Source organism: Passer montanus, unplaced genomic scaffold (genome assembly GCF_014805655.1).
Source record: "Passer montanus isolate IOZ18808 unplaced genomic scaffold, ASM1480565v1 scaffold9, whole genome shotgun sequence".
NCBI lineage: Eukaryota > Metazoa > Chordata > Aves > Passeriformes > Passeridae > Passer > Passer montanus.
This window is the reverse complement of record NW_024374367.1, coordinates 8,432,810-8,449,200: the sequence shown is the minus strand read 5'-3', so window position 1 is coordinate 8,449,200 and position 16,391 is coordinate 8,432,810. Positions and strand designations below refer to the sequence as shown.

The following is a 16,391-nucleotide window of genomic DNA, read 5'->3' as shown; positions in this document are numbered from 1 at the left end:
CCTGTGTGCCATAGGTTACCAGCTGCCCCCATGTGAGACCAGGTCCTGCCTGCAGCCCACCCCCACAAGCAGCTCTAAGCTCTAAGCAACTGAGTTGCCTAAAGTTCAGTGAGGTAGTGCTTTAATTAGGGGGGTTTATTCTCTGGCTCAGCAAACAAAAGCAAGGAGAAGACTGAGAGGCTGCAAGACCCCTGTTGTGTATCATTTGGAGGCAGGCAGCCTGTTGCACACTCTTGGTCAGATTACCCAGTGCTGGAGTGGGAATAGAGATGGGTTCTCCCCTCTCCAAGGGGTCTAAACCTCCTGCCCAGTGGGCTGTCCTTTGGGTCAGAGACCAGGGCTCTCTGCCATTATGCATTGTGAAGGACACTCTGGGACCCCAGGGTCCTTGTGTTTCATCCTCCAACAGCTTTCTGCTGTCTCCCCCCATAACTGAAATCCTCCACACATACTGTTTCAGTTTCCTTTGCATGCCTGCTGTATTTTTCTTGCAGCTGAGCCAGCTCAGTTGCAGAATAAGGCATTTGTTTAGTTGTTGCAGTGGGTGCTGCCTCCTCACACTCCATCTCATAAACAGCATCAGTCTTTATAAGTTGGCAGAGTTTAGGGAGAGGCGGGGGGTCTGGCTTAGCTGTATCAAGCTCCTCCCAAGGATAAAGGCAAGTGACATCATTGTCAGTAAGGTCCACCTCTTAAGTGAGTCTGGAAAGCCTCACCTCATTCTCTAAATCCTCCCCCTTCAAGCAGGCAATCTGCAAATGTAGTTCTCTTTCTCTTACAAGGGATTAATTAGTTAAGTATGGAAGTTTTCTGTTATAGTCTCTTTTCAGCATTTAACTCATTATGTGTTTTCTGCTGGGCACTATGTTCTGCCACCAAGGTCACCTGCAGTATTCTATCCAGTTCAGTCAAAGACCCTTCACCACCTTATCTCATTGCTCAGCTCTGTGCTTATCTCTTTGAGCAGCTATTAAAGCAGCTCCTAAAAGTGTGCAGACTATGGATTTGCCCTTACTAATTTTTTTCTTCTTTTTTGCTAAATACTATATTTTTTTCCACAAGACCAGCCAGAGAATGCCAGTTTTCCTTATCCCAGCTCTGTCCATTCAAAGCTGGACAAGCTTTATAATCATTCAGCAAGTCTAGCTAAAGGTAGCAGTTGAGGTTGCACTTTTCCCAGGTTACCATGATCTCTCTGCTGGAAAATTTGGCTTTGACTGAATAACAATTCTCCGTTGTCCAACACTCTGTGTTTGTCCCAGTAGAAAGTAGCTCCTCACCACCCTTAAGGACTCCCTGCTCACTGCACCTGAAAAATTGTCACACCCTGAGCTCTCTCAATGAGTGTTTGAAAGGGGCTTAGATGCTGTGATACCCCTCGACAGAGTGCAGGAGAAGGCAACAAATTTCTCAGGAGGTTGAATAGCAAACTTTTACTTAGAAACTTTTGACCATAAATGACTTGGCAAATATTAAAGCAATATCTAGTTAAAGTAATGCAAGGCACTGAGTTAGCAAACTCTAATCCATCCAGATTTCAAGAAAAGGAAGTTGGGAGAAGAAAGAAATGAAAAAAGAGAGAGAGAGAGATAATAGTCACCACCTTGGATCCAGTCAATCTTAGCTGCTGTAAGGCCCAAGGCAGTGGGACTCACTGAGTCTGCACCCTGTTGTTATGGCCTTTTATCTGTTCTGGTCCCTCCCCACAGGTGGGGCTTTCAGTGTCCAGTGGCTTGGTCCACTTTGGGCCTGGACCAGAGGCTCCAGGTTCCAGTAGGTGGGAAATGGAGCAGTGACCACCCCACCTTCACAGAACTTGTCCTGCCCCTGCCCAGACACACACTCTAGTTGTTTTGAGATATTCATAATTTCTCTAGTCTCCTACAGTGATTTTATTTTAGGAAGAAAGATAATCTGGTTAAAAGGTTAACTTAAACTTGATTTGCTAGGCAATTCAGCTTGTAATGCAGAATGATTCTGGGGACAGATGCTCATAGTGAGTGTCTGCAGAGGGACTGACCCTGTTGGGAGAAGCTATAGTGGTGAGCTGGGAGAGGCAAGGGTTTGGGGTAGCACACGTGCTCTTCAGGCTGAGCAGCTGATCCTGGCAATCAGTGCAATTACAGACTCAGTGAATCCTGTTCTGGTCTGTAAGTGAGGCCACTTAGAACAAATTTGCATTACTTCTCTTTGATGTGGCCATGCCACGAATCAAGCTCTGTCAGTGTGCTCTTCAGGCTGAGCAGCTGATCAGTGCAATTACAGACTCAGTGAATCCTGTTCTGGTCTGTAAGTGAGGCCACTTAGAACAAATTTGCATTACTTCTCTTTGATGTGGCCATGCCATGAATCAAGCTCTGTCAGTGTCATGGTGCTGCTGCTGTGCATGTCCAGCACGCAGAGCTCGGCCTGGAAGCTGAGGGCAGGCTTCTCCACCACCAGCTTCTCCACGAGCAGCAGAGTGGATGAAAAGTGATTATATGACTTCTCTGTGAAAGGAAAAACTGGAATATAAACTGCAGCTGACAGCTTTGTAGGGCCTTGGTTTTGATGATGCTGGGCTAGGGCTAGGCCTAGTTCTGCAGGTCCCAGGGGTGAGTGGAGATGTGTTGAAGGCTGGATCTGTTGTCTAGGGATCAGCTCTGCACTACATAGGAGGAAACCAGGGTACTTTCAGTGATTTGGTGAAGCAATAGCAGTTGTGCCTGATTTGAAATAAACCCTCTTAATCCTTTTCAGCTGAAGGGACGATGCCTGTTTTGCCAAATGTAGCATAGGCAGAAGATAAGAGATGGGAGGTGATAGTTTGTGAATTCCCTCTCCTCTCCATATAAACACTCTACAATTGCATCTTCCATTACCCTAAATTACTGTCTGGTAAAAGGGCATTGCTAAGTCTGTTTGCAGTGACAGCTGCTCTCCAGAGCCTGTGGAGATGGTCTGGCCCAGCTAACAAAGAATATCAGTAAATCCAGGGAAGGACTAACACAATGACATATTTCAAACAAGGCGAGAGAAAGAACCAGAAAAGTAAAGGGGGGTTCTGGGCAGCACTAGAGGAGAGGCAGAAACTCTTCAGTGACTGTCAGCTTGTGCTCTGTGAGATGAGAAGTTCTTGAGAAGGACTGACTGTTTGGGGCAGTGCAGCACCTTAGCACAGCAGCTGCTCATGAACCTGTTCTGGCCCGGACCTCCATGGAGACCATTGTCACAGTGAGGGTGATGCAGGTGTGTGTGGAGGAGCTGAAAATGCTCTGGGAGGTGTTGATGCTTTCACTGCCCTGCTGATTTGTCTCTCCGCAGGCAATGGTACATTCCTCCCACCACTGCGCCGTGTGCATGCAGTTTGTCCGGAAGGAGAACTTGCTCTCCCTGGCTTGTCAGCACCAGTTCTGCCGCAGCTGCTGGGAGCAGCACTGCACAGTGCTCGTCAAGGATGGTGTTGGAGTGGGTGAGTTCAGGGTGGAAGTGGTGCTGGGCCTGTATTTGCCCCACTGGCCCTTCTGATGAGTCAAGAGCATGACTGTAACAAGTTAAAAACTGCAAATCTGTTGAATAGAATTTGCATCTGTGATGATGTACTGTTGCAATGCCCCTGGAGTGCTTGTGGATGCAAACATCTGTTCCCTTTGTGCTGGGGAGAAGCCAGTAGTTGCCAGAGTTGCTTTGGGCTTTTCCAAGCCTGTCTTTCATGTTGGCATGGCACTAACATGTAATTTTCTAATTTAAGTATCTGACCTTGTGAATACTGGTTGAAGCACTCACTGGTCCTGGATGCACATGTGCCCTGTCATCTTTTGGTGAAGACAGTTGGGCTTCAGCTTTTCAGCAGCCCTGATTTGTTTCACAGTTGTATTCCTCTTGCCACAACAACAGATGGCACTGAGGAAACTGTGCTGAGTACTCTCTGTGCATCCACCCCTTAGTATAAGCTGCACTGAGATGTTGCTTTCTCTTCTCAGGGGTGTCCTGCATGGCTCAGGACTGTCTACTCCGGACACCAGAAGACTTTGTGTTTCCATTGCTGCCTAGTGAAGAGCTGAAAGACAAATACAGGCGCTACCTCTTCAGGGACTATGTGGAGGTAGTAGATTTTTTTCAGTTTTAAGATACCCTGGGTCAAATCACCAATGACTTGCAGAAATTTTGTTTGAAGTGTCTGGCATTTTTGATTAGAACTGCAGTAGCTGCAGCAAAATTGTCCTCAATAGATAGACATGATGTGGCTGCTTCTGTAGGACAGCCTCACTGACAAAATGCTCTAGGAGGTTGCCAAAGTAAATTCTGCTGTAAGGTCATCCACTCACTCCTTGGCGGAGGCTTCAGAATTCTCAGAGTGTTGCAGCTGAGAATTTCAAAACCTCAATCTGATTATTCTAGTCCTTCTTGTTCTTACATAAATACTTTTAGGTTCAGAAAAATAGGTCCTTCAACTTAGGGTAGTCCAGCTGAATTGGCTTGCTCAATTACATTTTATGTGAGCTTTCTTGAAATTAAAGCAGCAATTGTTAAGGTTAAATATGCAGGGGTATTCTGATAACTGGGAACAGACAGGGAACACTAAAAAAGCAGCAAAGCAATATGAAAGCATGATGTCACCTCTTCTCAATAAGAGACCCTTTGGGAACAAATGGCCACTATAGGAGAGCAGTTGAATAGATAAGAAGAAGATGGGGAAAGAGCTCAAATGGAGCAAAATAGTTTGCTTAGTGTCTTTGTGGGGTTTTGTTTGTTGTGCTGACTTAGTTTGTAAGAATCCACTTGAATTCCCTGTTCTAGAGAAGCTGTGAGTAACTAACAAACCTCTTCCATACTAGGAAATGCAGGATCTGCTCTGATAGCCAAGACCTGGTGACACTTTCCACTCATTTTTAATACGAAATAACTGCTTTGTATGTTTTTGAGGATAGGAATGGTTAAAGTTGAACAGGTAATGGTCTCCTGCACCCACTGCTGATCTTAGTCCCTTGTTGTGTCCACAGAGCCATTACCAGCTGCAGCTGTGTCCTGGTGCAGATTGCCCTATGGTCATACAGGTACAAGAGCCAAAAGCCCGGCGAGTGCAGTGCAATCGTTGCAATGAGGTCTTCTGGTAAGAAACAGAGAAGGTTACAGACCACAGGGAAAGTGTGTGCTGTCCTCAGAGCAATCCTTTTGCTTGCCAACAGTTTTGGTGTGTAGAAGTGTCTGAAATGCTTTGCTAGAGTTGTTTGTAACTTGAGTTGGCCTGAGTAATTGGACACTTGTGATCTGACTTCTGCAGGTGGTCAGATGTCCCCTTGCTTCCTAAGCTCTGGGAACTTGGGTGTTCTGACAACCAGGGAACCAGCTTGAGTAACCAAGGGGTTATAAATCTACCATTCTCACATTTTGGCTAGTTAAATTTTTTCCTATAGACACAGTGGTTAATATAGATTCTGATAGTAAATATGAAGTCCCTCTTGCTACCTGCTGGTATTGAGTTTTTAAGTTTATTTAAAACATTTGACTCCCAGTTTAGAGACCCAGCTTTCTGGTATCTCCATTCCAATGGCCCTTACTCACCTGGAATTGTCAAGTCATGCTAATACAGGTGCTTGATATCTGCCACTGGAGTCAGGCTACTTGTAAGTGACTGGTAAGTGACTGCAGATCTCTGCAGTCATGTTAGAGGAGCCATAGGTGGGCTCTAGGAAGGGCCAAGTCAGCCCTCAGACATGTGTTTTGTCAGGCCTGGGTTCACTTCCATCCTCACTCTGGCTTTTACACAAGAAGGGGGAACTGGAGTTCAGTTTTGGTCTTCACACTCTACTAATACACAAGAGCATTTCCATCCCTTACTGGGCCCCCAGATTTTGGTCAGGAAAACCTCAGTCCTTGAGTCATTTCCATAGAAATTGATATGTTGTTTTCTTCTCTTCTCCCCCTTTTTAGCTTTAAGTGTCGGCAGATGTACCACGCACCCACAGACTGCGCGACCATTCGCAAATGGCTCACCAAGTGTGCAGATGACTCTGAAACAGCCAACTACATCAGTGCTCACACTAAAGATGTAAGGACGGGCACCTGCCTGTTATTTCTTGTCCTCTAGCCCTGCCTGGAAACCAGGATAGAATTCTATACACACAGAGCATTGTGTTCTTCTTCTCTGCAGACTACAAATCCTCACAGCTCCCTAGGGACTGCCAGGAAGCTTCTGTCAGAAGCTGCTGTCATATGTGAGCTAATTACATCCCTATGGCACTGACATAACTCAACTGAATGCCTTGGGAAAGCTTTGTGTGGGAGGCTCAGCTGCCCTCCTGCAGTAAGGACCTGGTGGTCCTTATTCCAGACCTGGTGTGAATGTCTTTGACTGCCAAGTGTGCTGTCCTCCCACAGGCAAAAGAACTGTGGGTACTTTGAAATGATCAGTGGAGATGTATTTAAAATGGAAGGAGAGGGTGTCATAAATGCAAAGGCAGTAGCAAATAAGGAACCAGTGGTGTTTAATCCTGAAAATCTTTGTGCAGAACTGTGAACTGGAGGGTGAGGGAAAAAGTCTTGTTTTGGCAAAGACTGCAAAATGGGGTAGCTGAAGTCTGTAAATTAGACATTGGAGTACTTCTAGTAGGTTTAGACCCAAGACAAAGAAACAGTATTACATACTGTGCATGTTAGCCTACCTACTATAGAATTGTTGTATAAATACACTATCTTTAACTTCTAAATTACCTGTCTGAGATTGGAACTTCTAATGTCTTTTGGGCATTTTGTGACCTGACTTCAAAACAGTTTTTGGCTACATTTGTGCTACCATGGCCAGTGGCAATTGTGACAGTGGTGATTAGCTGCAAGCTTCAGTTATGTTAGGAAAGGGGATACTTAAATGGATCAGAGATTTCAAGTTCTCTTCTTTCTCTGGAGAAGGTGTCAGCACGTGATGGTATTGTTTCTGCTATGCTTATTTGTAGAAATTTTATTTTATTGAGCATTGTCCTGGCATACATTTTGCCTGACATGAAAATTTATACAAAGTAGCAAAACTCACTTTCTCCTTTTTACCTATGCAGCCCAAAAATATATATCTGGGTATCTGTGGAGTGGGGCTGTGTGCAGCTCTCCTGTGGTTAGGCAGAATCTCTGCAGGTAGCTGGGATGTCATTTGTTAATAGCTGCTGAAGGAGGAGTATAATGACAATTATCTGTAGCCAAGTAGCTGTGATACACTGTCATGCATGAACTAATTGTGTCCCTGTGCCTGAGTAACTGCAGAGTGGTAACTCAGCAAGACCTTCAGTTTTACATGGAGTAACAACAGCAAATATGTTTGCTTGTGCAAACAGTCCAGTGCTGCAGTGCAACTTCCTGACTTTGCCTTTCTGCCATCTTCTAAGTGGAGCTGTCAGGAACTGGTGGGAAGCAGGGTATAAATGCTAATATTCTCATATGAGAATATTTCTCATACATGAATGCATATTTTTAAGGAAAAAAGGCAGAGAGGAATAATCACACAAGTGCTGTCATTCTTCAGAAGGCTGCTAGAGTTGGATCTAACAATTGTGTCTGTTTCCTCAGTGTCCCAAGTGCAATATCTGTATTGAAAAGAACGGAGGCTGCAATCACATGGTGAGTAATTCCCTGAACACGTCAAACCTCCCTTGTTCTAAGTGGAATTTTTTTCCCACACTTTGTGCTAACCAAGTGCCTCTTGTCTCTTCTTTTTCAGCAATGTTCCAAATGCAAGCATGGTAAGTTGGGTTTGGAAGCTGTTTTCTCTGCAATGTTTGTCAGTGATGATGATCCATTCTCCTTTTTTTATGATATTAAGACAAATTGTGAACACAGGCTGAAATATTTTCTCGCTAGTAAAACCTGAACAGGATATTAATTACAGATTTCTGTGTGATAGCTTTTTTTTCCCCACTGGCTGTGATGTCAGCTGAGTTCTGCAGTGCTGGTTTGGCTTTTGCCCCTGACATGTCTATTGGATAGAGAAGTCTCCAGAATATTAACAGTGGAATTCATCTCACAGGAGAGCTTTCCATATAAATGTATTTGTAATCAGCTAAAAATATTGTCAAACGTAGCCATTTACTCAGATCAGCTTAAGTCCTTCTGCTTAGTGATGGAAATAATGAGCTTCAGCTCAGATGAAACTGCAGGAGCAGTTTTTATGTTTTAATTAAAAAATATGTTATATTAATTGTTATATGGAGCAGCAGATGTTGAACTTCTCAGTCCACTCCTGTGCAATTAGCAGCCTGAGTGTCTTTGGCCCATTTTGTGGCCCTACAAAACAGCAGCCTGTTCTTGCACTTCCCTTTTCATGGCAGAATTAATTTCTGTTGCCTTGGAGTGAGATAGCTCTGAGTTAAGTGTACCACTGGAAACTATTGTAATATCAGAACCTGATTGGGAAGGTGATTAAAGGTGACTGTCCTCTCATTTCCTTCACTTTGGGGTTCTTGCAGCACTGGATGTGCTTTGATGGAGCTCTGTGACAAGGGGGAGCAGGCAAGTGCCAAGATACCATGGTGACTTAGCACTCGAGAAGGCTGATGAACTTGGGAATTACAGTTTTCAGTCTCATTATCATAAGTAACACAGAAGCAACTTAATTGTAGCAGCTTAATCTCCATCTTTTTTCCTTTGAAGCAGAACACTCACAGCTTCGCTCTGAAATCAGAAAATTGCCATGTTTTGCTGTTTTTACTATTGCTGTCTTTACTCTGCCTTCTTCCTATTTCAGCTGCTTCTAACTCGAAGTGTCATAAGCCACTGACATCTGATGTTACCTGGGTTGTTCCCTCCTGGAGAGAACTGAGGGCAGGCTTTCTTTTGCATTGCTTAGTTCACTTTTGGATCCAATTGTTCGTGTTTTATTCAGACTGAGGTTTGCATGGGGCAGCGTGCCCATGGTGGGGAGGGTGCAACTCACAAAAGAGACAGGCAGCCTCTTCTCTAACCCAGAATGACAGTATGTGCAGGGTGCAAGTGCAGTTCTGCACAGTGGTTTTGGTGTACAGGATGCAGAACTTCAAGATTTACTTTCCATAGTTGAATGAGAGGCTGTGCAATTAAAATCTTCAAGACAGGCTGGTATTTTTGGCTCACTGTTGAGTTCTGTTTTGCAAGATGATACAAAACGTGTGTGTTTCTTGGCTTAGCAGAAACATCTGAACACAGATGGGCTCTGTCTCCTGAAGCTTTTCTTTCTTAGAGGTTTTTTTCTGTGCATCACAGTGGGTTTTTTGCTGTTTTCTGCAGACTTCTGCTGGATGTGTCTGGGAGACTGGAAGACTCATGGCAGCGAGTACTACGAATGCAGTCGGTACAAAGAGAATCCTGATATTGTAAACCAGAGTCAGCAAGCACAGGCCAGGGAGGCCCTTAAGAAGTACTTGTTCTATTTTGAGAGGGTAGGAGACATCTCCTTGGCCAGAGCTGCTGTAGCCTTTTAATGCTCCCTGCCTGGTGCAAAGGTCATTGCCAGCAATATCCGTGCAAGAAACTGCCCAAAGAGAATCTGTGCAGAATTTTCAGGCCCTGTTGTTTATCACTCAAAATCCTGCCCTGAAAGTCCCATGCAAACCAGTGATGTCATATCCAAAGCAATTTGTATTCACTCCTATATTCGCTTGTGCTGGAGAAAATCAGTATTACCTGTGTGCCACTGTACTATGTACCTGTAGGCTGAGTGCTGCTGCAGTAGATAGATATTGCTCCAATCATTTCCTTTCAGGACTGGGGAACTTCTGTTCCTTGCAGTACATCTTTATACAGATAAAAACTGAATAAATTTACCACGTTCAAAGCTCCATTGGCTGTAGCAAAGTTTTTACTAAAATTTCATGTAATCACATTTTTAAAAGCATGTCTGTCCACACAGCAGGCTCCATGCACCTGGCCATGCAGAGCAACTCTACAGCAGTATCTCTAGAAGAGAATGTGGTAGAGGTTAAATACTGCTGCGTTTCAGCTTCCCCATTAAAATGAGTTTATTCTCCAGAGCATGAGCCAAGTCCTGTCATAAAATAAATGTCTTCATTCCTGGCTCTCCAGACCAACAGGCTTTGGGAAATAGCCATGTTTACAATGTGCACATGGATACTGGAGTTCACTGAGCCCATGTCAAATGTTAATTTAATCTCTTGACCTTCCTATAGAAATCCTTTGAGTAGAGGAATCCCCGTGACTTTCCCCCTTGTTAGACATGAGGTCACTGTGTGACCAGAGGGCATTCCCACTCGGAGGAGCTGGGTTTGCTCCCTGGTCTTGCTGCTGTCAGTCTGTTGTCTGCAGCCTCTGCCACTTGCTACTGGAGGTGCTGCCTTGCCATTCTTTCCCACAGCATGTCTTGCCTTGCTGGACTCCTGCCCCACTCCAATTTCTGCTTGCTAGAGCTTGTGCTTTTACAGCAGTAGTACTCTGTTCTCATGCTGTTTTTTTCCTTTCCCTGTCTTCCCACATCTTGCAGTGGGAGAATCACAATAAAAGCCTACAGCTGGAGGCACAGACATACCAACGAATCCAGGAAAAAATACAAGAAAGAGTTATGAACAATTTGGGAACATGGATAGATTGGCAATATCTACAGAATGCTGCAAAACTACTTGCAAAGGTGAGTAATTGTCTCTTGTTTGGCACAGTGAAGAGAACACATGCCAGAATGCTAAATTCATAACACCAAGTAAGGAAGGAAATTTAAGAGTTGTGGTTTTGTGGGACAGTACTTCTGGTGTAGGACATGAACAAACCAAATATCATCTAGAAGTGACCTCTGTGAAGTCACACTCTACAATACACAGTCCTGCACAAGTTCTTCCAAGGAAGGTGTAAGAAATTCTACCAGGAAGTCTCCAGTTGTCAGGTGTAGCTTCTTAGCCTGTAGTGATTGCATAAATATGACTGTGCTGACTTCCAAGACTGAGACTCCTGTCTTTTTCTCTCTCTTCCTCCCACTCTTGGACAGTGTCGTTACACCCTGCAGTACACATATCCATATGCCTACTACATGGAGTCTGGTCCCAGAAAGAAGCTGGTAAGATGCTCTGCTCTTTTTTTGCTCATAACTTTTCAGGGTGTACCTGGCAGCATGCTGGATTGAATTCCAGAGCTGGGCAGTGTCTGAAATTTGTGTCCTGAATTTGAGGTAAGGACAGGATAAATAGGTGGGATTGCACCTTTCTTCTTCACTTCAAGTCGACCAGCAGCTCTGTCCTCTTATACATTACATTATTTTCCCAGGGGACTTCACTGCACTTTCACTAACAAGCCATTTATCCAGAATGTTTTGAGGCTGGAAGTGTGCATTTATTTCTTGGTAAGATTTATCACAATGCTGTGGGCCATATTTCCTGTGAAGAGCTGCTGGAGGAGAGCTTTTCCTTGGATCAGGGTGTAGCTTTGCTTTTTATTCCTGCTCTAAGTTCCTTGCTGGCTTGGTGCGTCTCATGGGCTGAAAAAGTACAAAAATAACCTTGAATTCAGGGAAGAGTTTTTTCTTTGACTCAGCTGTCCTGTAAAACCTGTTACAGAATCTTTCTTCATGGCATCAGGTGTTCTCTAAGGCTGTGGATAGATGTTCTCTTCTGGATCTGACTGTGCCTGTGGAACACATTGCTGCTCCCAGCAGTGGTTAACAGTCCCTTCACTCTGCCTGCAGAGCTACTTATGAGAGCATCTTGTGACCTGCTTATGGCAAAATAAGCTGAGTTAGGAGATATTTGTCACATGCAGTGTTTTTAGGCTGACTGGGTTAATTTTGAGTGATGCAGGTTGGGGAGAGCTTCCACAAGAAATGCCCAGAAGGGGTGATCCCATCTAGGTGAAGGTGGATAAGGAGGAGACACAAACCTGCTCTGCCAGCACTGCTGTCATCGGGACACATTTGTCTGCTCCTCAAGTGTAAAGAAACTGCTCCACTAAACTAGTTTTGTGTTGATGTCTCTTATTTTGCTCTTTGCAGTTTGAATACCAGCAGGCCCAGTTGGAAGCTGAAATTGAAAATCTCTCATGGAAGGTGGAGCGAGCAGACAGCTATGACAGAGGGGTGAGTGTTCTGCTTGCTTGAGCTTGTTGGCCAGATTTTCTTTGTTGGTCTTAACACTTCTGCAGGAGCACTAAGGCTGTCAAGTGAGGGTTCTGAGAAGCTAGATCCAGAAACCACCTTTAGCCAGAAGATGATGTAGAAGCAGCCTTGTGGGAGAGGAGGGAGGGCTGCAGGGATTCCTGCAAAATGAAACAAGTCCCATGGAGCTCTGGAGGAGACTGCATGCAGCCTTCTGGTGAAAAGCAGGTTTCTTAAGTGTGTAGCATTTTAGACAAAGCAGGTGCTGGGTTACTGCAGAGGGAGCCCACTGAGCTGAGATCTTGTAATCCAGAGTGTGCATGAAGTGTGTGATGGTTGGTGCTTCAACTGCAGAGGGAGCCCACATAAAGAGGATCTGAGATCTTGTAATCCAGAGTGTGCATGAAGTGTGTGATGGTTGGTGCTTCTCAAGCTGGAGTTTAGTGTCCCCCTAAGGAAAATTAGGTCTTCTCCAGGGATTTTATTCTAACAGTTTGTACTTTCTCTTTTACCAGGACTTAGAGAATCAGATGCACATAGCAGAGCAGAGACGGAGGACCCTGCTGAAAGACTTCCATGACACATAAGAGAGGAGGAAGTGACAGTGCAGGGGTGAGAGCAGCGAGTGAAGTGATGGTAGCTTCACTGGGATAAGCAGGCACTGCCTCTGGGAGAACACGGCCAAGGACAAAGCCACCCCTCCCCTTGCAAGTCAGACACATGCAAACACCACCTCTTAGTCCAGTTTGTTCTCTTATCTTTCTGTTTCTGTTTCTGCCAGGCTAGAGGCCAGAGCTCAGATTGGCATATTTCCTGGGCCATTTCCCTCCTGCCCTTGATGGTTTCAGAAGGGGAGGGAGTTTTTTTCTGAATGGCTGTTAATAGTGTTAGATCATTACAGTTTATGTAATTTTCAACGGTTGTACAATTATACAGACAAAACCTTAGAATAACACAAAACCCTTTTTAAAAATAAATTGGCAGTGGAGTGTTTTTCCTTAATCTGCTTGTAAATTTAATGGGCTTTTCCCCCTCTCCTTCTCCCTTCCTCTGACCCAAAAATCCTCCTAGTCATTGAAGGAGGTTAAAAAATATCTCAGCTAGATTTTCTGATGCTCCTTTAACCAGGGCATTGCAGCATTGGCATTGCATGAGGAGAGTGGCTGCTGTTAAGGGTGGCTGCTGCTGTGTCTGGCCTGACAGTACCAGCAGTGGCTGTGACTCAGTTTGATCACATGTGACATCTCTTTTTCTTGTAAATCAGCTGTGCAAAATCCAGCTACACAGACAAAAACAAACAGAGGAATTGTCAGGGACAGACCAGGTTAACATTGGGGGGATATGCTTGAGTTTCAGAGAAATTGAGAGAAATCAGATTCTGCATTTGATGAATTTAGGTCTTCCATGTAGATTTTTGCTTTACTTGTTTTTGTGGGGAGGATGTTGTATTGCCAAAGTGAGTGATGAGGGAGTAGTAGCATACAGTTGTTAATCAAGGCTTGGGGCTTTTGCAGAGTGAAAGAATCCATGTTATAACAGTGCCATGCAGCCTGATAAAGATTATTTGTGCCTGCTGGGTAGCATGGCTGAGAAAAATTGATCTCATTCATCAAAGTGAGACTAAACACCACTATGTTATGAGGAGGAAAGATTGTGTACAACACACTCCCTGGCACGTGTTGGCAATGTGGACAGGCACTTGAATACAGGTGCACTGCTTGTGCAGAGCCTGCACCAAGCCAGGCAGAAAATTAACTAGCAAAATTAATTTATTTGTATATTAGTATTGATGCTGGTGGGAACTTATCAGAAAATTGATTGTTAGGAGCATGTGGAGCTTTTTTATTAACATTCTCTTTTCTAATGTAAAATATACACTAAAATAAAAATATGAAAAACCTAGTTCATCTTAGTAGGGGTTAACATGAAAAATGTTACTTAAATGCTGACTCTTGCCTGTTTGCTACAGGAAGCAGGCCATATATTAGGATTTCACAGATATCTGTGTTACTTGCACCAGGAGCTTGTTGTTTACAGCCAGTAAGGTGCAGCTGGAGTCTGATCTGAGGAAATTTTCACCTCTGTGGGGAACTCATGGGATTCTCTTCTATGCTGTATTTGGAAGTGTTGCCTTTGATGCATCCCTGTATTGTTCTTATGCAACGTCACTTGATAAAGATTAAACTGGAGGGGGGAAAAGTGCTAAATTCCTGCATGTCAGAATAAGCTAACTCTGCTGTTGGAGCCTCTTTGGTACCTGAGATGTGACCCAGGTACTTGCAGCAGGTGCAATTGGGCTCATAGATTTTATCAAGACCGATGCTTTAGTTTAAACAAGGAGTAGCTGTCATAGGAGCTAATCCTGTGGCCATGCTTGTTGTACACAGCAGAAAATTTCAACCTGAGAGGCCTTTTCCTTCCTCCCTCCCATCCCTGGTGTGGGATCTATCCTCAGGGAACAAGGGAATGCACTGCGAGGAGCTGCTGGCCATGAGTGAGTGTTACAGCAGAGGCAGCTGAGGGTAGGGCAGGCTCATGGACAGATGGCTGGAGCCAGGGAGCAGGGCAGGGAAGGGATCTGTGGTTTCTGGGAGCAGCACTGCTTGCTGTGGAAGAGGTCTCCATAGCCATGGCTCCTTACATTCCTGCTCTGTTCTGTTCTGGCTCCCCTCGAGGCTGGAGCTGTACAGATAAATCTGGCCTTGCTCCAGCCACTGTCTCTTGATTTCATTTCTTACTCTGCACCCAGCAGCAGCCTCTCTGTGCCCTCCTCATGATATATCCTAGAGGTCAGTCTCTCTTCCTCTCCCCTTCCCAAATTATTGTCTTGGCATACTGCTTCCATGGGAGGGGAGTCGAGGAAGGTTTGCTGAGACCCAGCAGTTTGCAGTGAATACAAACAATGTTTAAAGTATTCCTTAAAAATGTAATGTGCAAAGTACTGATTAGGATAAAAGCTGGTGTTCTTGTCCAAACATAACTATCTTAACACCTAGTCCCTTTGCAGAGCAGGTATGTGGAGTTTCCTAATCCCAAAGAATTTTCACTTCTGTTACATAATTGTCCAGCTTTGAGCTAAATGAGAATGAGGTTTTGTCTCTCCTTCCCTCCTTCTTTCCCTCCCTCTCTCTTCTATGCCCCCACAAAATATTTTGCTATGAATTCTCATTTGTGGACAAGCCAGACCATATAGCTGTGGCGAGGCTTGCTGAACAGGCTGCTGAGATGCTTGGCTGAGGAACAGTAATAAAGATTGCACAGTGCACCCACTAATTCTTTCAAATTTTCTGAAACTAGAGCTTTGTCAACAGTTCCATTTATTTTTAAACAAAACATCCTTTCTGAAAATGGTGAAAGCCCTGGGTTGCACCCACAAATCCTATTGCCATACTCTGGGAAAACAACAGGAATTGCTTTTGCAGCCCGGGCAGGAGCACTTCTGTGTTGGTGTTGTACAGAAAGTCATGGACTTCAAGACAAAGTGTGCAGGGCACAGGGGCTGCTGGCTCTGTGTGAATGACACTGCTCAGGAGGCAGGTGACAGGAAGGAAATGGGGCTTCTCAACACCAGAAGAAAAGGCCATTTCCCCCCCACCCCGTAATAAATACATGGCCCTCTTTGAATTAGCAAGGTCATATGGATGTAGGTAATAAAAAGTGGCTCAGGAGTCATTAATTCTGAGGTACAAGTTTCCCTTTGATGCGTTACTGATACAGACGTGGAATGTTTGCTCTCTTTTTTTCTTTTTTGCACTTGTTTCCAGCTCCTGCGCCAGCCCGACACCTCTCCATCCTTGCATCTGGTACTTTTATTTGGGCCTCGCTTGTGTTAGTGCATTGGCTGCCTCATCTCTATTCGTCCTCAGGCTTCCCAGACTGTAACAAAGCGTTTTCTACTGACACCGCAAACTGCATGACTGCTGCCCTGCGCAGCGAACTCCCCGTGCCCGCCCGCAGCCGGGGCAGCACGAGGTTTCTGTACTATAGTCTTGCACTCTAAATTTTAGACTTTTTAAGCGGGTGAAAAATAGAACTTTATTTTTAAATGAGGCACTTGTTCTGGGAATTCCTTTCTCGGCCCCGGTCTGGGTGGCGTTGTGGGACAGCCTTGAGGTGTGCGGGAGGGCTCGGCACTGCTCCCACCCCTCGCTTTTCTCCGCAGGCACCCGAGAGGGGCAGGGGCGGCGGAAACCGCCCGGGAGACGGGTTGCCAGAGGCGTGCCCGTGGTTTATTTGAAATAAACGGTGACTTTCTAACTCGGGCGGTGTGCTGGCTATTCTTCGCGGCGGAGGGCGGGGGCGGCCGCGCCGTGCCCGCCCCGCGGTGACGCGGTGCCCGCCGCGCCGTTGCCGCGGTGAC

At 45.1% G+C, this 16,391-nt stretch overlaps 1 protein-coding gene across 2 annotated transcripts in view; it reads left to right on the top strand.

Annotated features, from left to right (window-relative positions):
• Positions 1 to 16,288, top strand: part of ARIH2 (ariadne RBR E3 ubiquitin protein ligase 2) — a 36,202-nt gene extending 19,914 nt beyond the window's left edge. Inside the window, exons 5-16 of one of the 2 annotated variants that reach the window (XM_039695565.1) lie at positions 3,304 to 3,451; positions 3,963 to 4,084; positions 4,983 to 5,092; positions 5,914 to 6,031; positions 7,537 to 7,587; positions 7,688 to 7,709; positions 9,229 to 9,380; positions 10,439 to 10,582; positions 10,934 to 11,002; positions 11,930 to 12,013; positions 12,547 to 12,643; positions 15,796 to 16,288. In XM_039695565.1, coding sequence (XP_039551499.1) covers positions 3,304 to 3,451; positions 3,963 to 4,084; positions 4,983 to 5,092; positions 5,914 to 6,031; positions 7,537 to 7,587; positions 7,688 to 7,709; positions 9,229 to 9,380; positions 10,439 to 10,582; positions 10,934 to 11,002; positions 11,930 to 12,013; positions 12,547 to 12,618 — 1,092 coding nt within the window. In that variant the 3' untranslated portion in view covers positions 12,619 to 12,643; positions 15,796 to 16,288. Of the gene's footprint in view, positions 1 to 3,303; positions 3,452 to 3,962; positions 4,085 to 4,982; positions 5,093 to 5,913; positions 6,032 to 7,536; positions 7,588 to 7,687; positions 7,710 to 9,228; positions 9,381 to 10,438; positions 10,583 to 10,933; positions 11,003 to 11,929; positions 12,014 to 12,546; positions 13,934 to 15,795 lie in introns of those variants that run through there. The other variant, XM_039695564.1, reaches the window with a different exon arrangement.
• The last annotated feature ends 103 nt before the right edge of the window (positions 16,289 to 16,391 follow it).